We start from the raw sequence: 5752 nt of genomic DNA, 5'->3' as shown, positions 1-5752 counted from the left end.
CGGGGCCTTCACGATAACACAAACCTGGCCACAAACTCGACCATGCAATTGCAATAATCCACACATACTTACGTTCGCGATTTCGCCTACATGAAAAAAACCCGGTAGTTAAGTAAACGTAGCATCTTTAAACTTCCAAACGCTGTCTCAAACATTAACTCACCACTCGCGCGATCATGAAACGGTCACGTCCGAAAGTCTTACCTCGGTTCTAGCAGTCTGAACTAATGCCTTCAGTTGACCCTATCAAAAAAGTGACGCTCGTATTAACTAAACAACACGTTCTAGGTTACATGACCTGGAACTCAAGTGATATGGGGAAAAATTAAGCATCAGACTCACGATCCGCGCGCGATCAAACAAGAATACACGCTACATCATTATAAAATCGAAATTATACACGCAAAGTCACATACACGTGACAAACACGTTAATATACAAATGCTTGAGCCCTTCGCGACCATCCACGGCACCTACACCTACACGATCTCGTAAACATAATAACATCCCGGTGATAAAGTGAATGTCTCAACCCCTACAATTTGTCAAACGCGGTCTTAAGCATGAAACTAAAAACTCCCGCGGTCGCACGATCATGAATCGGCCACTTCCGGATGTTTATATCCTTGATATCAGCAGACTAGGTCCATGCCTTCAATTGGATCGATTAAAAAAAAACCACTGGACACCACGTTACATGACGACATGACCGAGGACTCTAGTGATATGGGGTAACTTTCTCCCTGTCAGAATGTAAATTGTACACCGAAAACTATCAGAATGGAGGTCCGCGTGACCATCCAAGAACGCACGCGTATATAGGAATGGCCACACGGTTACAACATCCAGTTTTGTACACGCGAAGTCACATGCACGCGAGCACACGTGACAAACACGTTAACATACCAACGCTTAAGCCCTTCGCGATTAACAACGCACACCTACGTTCGCGATCGCGCAAACTTAATAACACCCCGGTAATAAGGAGAACGTTTTAGCACTTACGAAGTTTCAAACGTTGTCTCAAACGCGAACCTACAAACATCCGTTTTCGCGCGCTCATGAATCGATCACGTCCGGAAACCTTTACCTTCTGTCCTGGTAATTTAGCTCCATACATTCAGTAGGATTAAACAAAAAATAAAGCTCATATCCACTAGACAATACGTTTCATGGCGACATTACCGGGAACTCTAGTGATATGGAAGATCTCACTTTCTTCTAGCATCTGAATCGTACACCAAAAATAAAGTATTAGATTCTCGGTCTGCGCGCGATCATCAAAGAACACACGCGAATATGCGAAAGGCACGCGGTTAAAAAATAGAATTTATACACGCAAAGATACATACACGTTAGCACATGCGACATACGAACGCACACGCGTTCGAAGACGTTAACGTACAAACGCTCGAGTCCTTCGCGATGATACACGCGATCGTGAAGTCCCTACGCCCGCACATATCTGAACCGTACAATGAGTATCACAGTCAGAATCACGGCCCGCTGCAATTGGCATTAAGCAGTATTTTAGTGGGTGACATTCCCCGTCTCGTCTGCCATTGTAGTGTGTGATTCTGACGGGGAGCCCTTCCGAGAACCTAGCTTTTCTTCACGGGTGGTACAATTTTGGCCTGAAAAAAATTGAACTAGTTTTGGTCTCAAAAAATTAATAGTCGAACCGCAATTAAATCGAATTTTAGAGACAGTAGAATTATGACACTTACCCTGTAATCTTTCGGTAATCGAAGAACCGGTTGCGAACTCACGAACTAGCAAACCAAGTTCCGCAACGGGATGTAGTACAAACAAAGGCTTTGCTTATGTAATCCCTAACACACATCAACCACCAGGATCCATAGATCATCGGTGTCCGTTTGCCGTGTTGCCTTCTTACTGTGGACGCATAAATTCAGGTCAAGTTTGCCCGTTGTTTGCAACCGTGTCCCGGTTTGGCCCAGGGCAACAAGTTTTCCTTTAATCCTCCTGTCATCCTCAGCATTACGGACACTTTTCCTGTGGGTGGGTAGAGCAAAAAATAGAGCCCATTATAGCAGTGGCAAAAAAAAAGTTTAGGATTATTTGTGCTTCGCTCAGAGAACGGACTTATTTCGGTCCGCAAGATAATCCTGCCGGTACAGGCAGATTACTCGAAAGATCAATTGACTGTTGGCATATCGTGCAATAAATTGTAGGTAAGATGAGGGAGTGTATCGTGATTCACTTCGATTCGGTCAATTTAAAATTTCTGTTCATTTGTTCTCTATTGTTAGAGAGAAAACTTCCCTTCACGATACCATTATACCCATTTGGCAGCGCGTTTCAACAACCGGTTTGAATCACGCTCGTAGTAAGCATCTGCGTGTTTTTTTTCCTACGGTCACGTAGAACTCACCAATCACAAAATAGCAATTATCGCCTCAATTGGATCGGAAAACATGCTTCTCCTGTGTTTTATTTTATTCCGATTGTCAAACCCAATTTGTCAGTAGATTCCGAATTTCAGATACCTTTCAATAGCCAGATAAAAAAGACGCGCAGTCATGTACTGAGTTCTGAAATTCAAGCGAAATTGCCTTGTAGCTTCAGCCGGTCGCCTAAATGTCAAACAGGGTCCAATTAACGAATTGTGGATGCATTTTATTGGATCCGGAAATCTAGTAGTCATAGCAGGGGAAAAAGCCATCGCAACGGAAACGGGTACCTATTGGAGCAACATGGTTGAGAGGACTTTTTATTATCAGAGCGTGAGTGACTGAATAATCACAGCTCGTCAACCTGTTGAAATTGCTTCCTGATCCGGTTCGGAGCGATATACCGAGCGAGTGGAATCCTATGTTCGATGATTAATTTTCCAAAAAAAAACTGATGATGTGAAAAGCTATCTGTAGTTGCGGTCGTAAATAGGAGGAATGTGAGAGGTTTAAAAAAACTCGGTCGATCAACGGAATAAAATTGTACCAGTTTCCTGGATTAGCAAAAAAATCCAACATCCAGATTTGACCCGGATTAGAAAGTTTTAGAAAGAAAAACAAGCACTCAGATATTTGAGTTATGCGAACAGTCGTTCTTGGTCGTACACATTTCCCTCGTTGATAACGACCAGCTGATAAGCGAGATAACACAGGTAAACGCGTGGTGGCGGCGATGACTGTGACATTCGCTGCAATAGGTGCTTCATTGAGTATTTCAATGAGGTGTACGGGGTCTATCGATTACGTGTCCACGGGTGTATCGATGTAATATCGTGTTGTTTAATATTGCAGGTAAAATTCCCAACTTCAACCCTGAATAGACTGGCGAATGGTCTTATCACGCAAACGACGATTTTCGATAGTGAAATCCAATAAACAGACGGAGTAGTAGTGTTATTTAGGACAACAGTACGTTCGGTTTGTGGAACCGTAGCTAGCCAAATAGTTTGTTCGAATAGCTTCCGAAATGACCTTCAAAGACGTTCTACGCGGTGTTGGAGGTACTGTGGAAGTTCCCAGCAAGAACTCAAACTAAATAAATTCAAATTAATTAGTGACTGAAGAGGAAAATCACGTGATTTCTGTGCGCGATTCCAACCATCCACTGAATCGTCGGTTCCCCTTCAGCGACTGATTCACTCCTTTTGGTTTGTTTTTTTTTGCGATCATCTCAACTAACGTGACAACCCTCGCTTCCAGATGTCATCGTGAACAACAAGCTGCTCACGTTTCTGAGTGTGGCGCTGTTTGCCTTCGTTATCGCTACGATTGCCCTGGCCAGTGAGAACAATAGTAACGCGAACGCTCTCGGCGAGTGTGAAAGTCGACTTTGGACTGCTACCTCGGTGACTCCGGGAACCACCACGGTAGTGCCGGCGGATACGACAACCGTTACCGGTGCACCGACATCAACGGATGCAATAACAACACCGGAAGCAGCAACAACAACAACAACAGTAATACCAGATACAACACAAGCACCATAATATTTCAGTATCTTACACTCATTTTTTGGGTATCTCTACACTGCCCATGATCGCATATTTGTCCCGTTTTCTATGGGATTTCCTATCATTATGGGACTGATTTACGATCATGGTCAGAACACTACATGCCAAAATAAATCCTAGTTGAGCGGAGTGTGATTCAGCTTCCACTACTCACTGCGATGACTCGTATAAGTTAGGTGTGAATCTTATATTTTGTGGATGCTCGTTCTAAGTACTACATCGAATGTGTGATGGTTTTCGTTTCGTTCATCAGTTTAGTTGTCATTTACTGCATCATTAAAGCTGTCGACAGACAGGTCACCTGGCATATAAAATAATCAGAATTGATTTTGTTCTAACAAATCACAATATGTTGCCCCATATGAATTTGTCTAATCAAAAGCGCCAAATTTTGCCAGCCATTTTTAAATGGTGCTGACAGTGATGAGGATCTCATCCCATAATCACTGACGACTTCCTTCTCAATCAGAAAGTGATTCAGTCAAAAGTGTGTGTATACAACCCTTTCGTTAATATTTGTTTTGGCAAACCATTTTGAAGTGTCAAGGTATTTATTTAGTACAATATAGCTATCGGTATCATTGATAAATGCAATAGATACGAGTAGTCCTTAGTGGCTTCCTTGAGGTACATAATTTATGTTTATGATTGGCCAAATTCTTCGAAATTTCCTTTTCCAAATCTTGCAGCAGATATATTTTGCCAAGAAGGTGTGCCCCACCTTCCCTTCACCACCCGGCAGGAGCCGCCTATGATCGGATAACGGACAGTCCTAGGACCATCAGCCTCTGGACACTGGTACATTGAGGGCTCCTAAATTTGATAGAGAGATCGTTATAGAGAAAAGTCGAATTTCAGTATATCAGGAGCGAAACGGTTAATCTTCCATTGACTATTTTGATGTAGTCCAATGTCCCCGGTTGTGGGTCGGGTTTGGTTTTTGCCCATAAAATCCGGTTCGATCATTTTAATGCTAAGTTCTACATACCGTTTGAAAGGTATGTCGAAGATAGTTGATTGATTGGATTCGAAACAGAATAGTTAAGTGATCTTTTTGGTCAACAGATTTTTTGTCCACGGTAGCGGTGGAAAATTCCACTGAAAATGCAAATTTAGTGATAGTTTTGTGGGTGTTTCCTTCGTCGCTTTATTTGACGTTTTCTCTCTTGCTGTATCTTTCCTCTTCACATCGGAAGTGTTCTTTGGAGAAGGAAAAATACTGTCAAAGCTCTCTCAAACTTCTTTTCGAACTCGGGAGCCTTCGGCATGTTTTAGTGATGTCACGAATCACGGCTGCGTCGAACATTTTTTGCCGATTGAGCAGTTAGCCTTACCAACCTTTCGGGAGTGCCACAAGGAAACAACATTGGACCTTTATAGTTTACCCTATCTTTAATGCCATTTTTTCGCTATTCCGGCTGATAGAAAACATATTTGCGCCTATAATCCTTCATCTATTTCTCATTATACGATCCATAACAGTGGTGTATGGAGCTGCAGACACAGCGGGATGCCTACTGTTAATGGTTGACCCGTAATTTATTGTCTATCATTCGACGTAAACAACTTATGTGACGAATTTTTCTGTCTAATAATAGAATTTTACTTGTTTTGACATGTAAAATAAAGTATTTTGTCTTTTTTGATATTAAACTTGGCTGAAAAAGCTGGAGAATTGCGAACGACGCATATATTTGTAGAGAAAATTTAGAATAGGACGTAGGTAACATTGAGAGTCTCTCTTTGTTTACTTTCTCTTTCGATTAT

The 5752-nt window shown here is 42.1% G+C and overlaps 1 protein-coding gene across 1 annotated transcript; it reads left to right on the top strand.

The window, feature by feature from the left end:
- The first annotated feature begins 3330 nt into the window (after nt 1-3330).
- LOC131676257 (uncharacterized) lies at nt 3331-4117 on the top strand. The gene is made up of 2 exons (XM_058955380.1): nt 3331-3475; nt 3675-4117. Exons 1-2 carry the CDS (start codon nt 3442-3444, stop codon nt 3959-3961), a joined length of 321 nt encoding a protein of 106 aa, XP_058811363.1. The 5' UTR covers nt 3331-3441; the 3' UTR covers nt 3962-4117.
- The last annotated feature ends 1635 nt before the right edge of the window (nt 4118-5752 follow it).

The sequence above is a fragment of the Topomyia yanbarensis genome, chromosome 1 (genome assembly GCF_030247195.1).
Source record: "Topomyia yanbarensis strain Yona2022 chromosome 1, ASM3024719v1, whole genome shotgun sequence".
Taxonomy (NCBI): Eukaryota; Metazoa; Arthropoda; class Insecta; order Diptera; family Culicidae; genus Topomyia; species Topomyia yanbarensis.
This window is presented reverse-complemented; position numbering and strand designations above follow the sequence as displayed.

Bases quoted from the DNA above. Each gene is read 5' to 3' on its own strand.
- LOC131676257 (XM_058955380.1), top strand. From the start codon at position 3,442: ATGACCTTCAAAGACGTTCTACGCGGTGTTGGAG. The intron at 3,476-3,674 runs GTACTGTGGAAG...CCTCGCTTCCAG, and splicing joins CGTTCTACGCGGTGTTGGAG to ATGTCATCGTGAACAACAAG.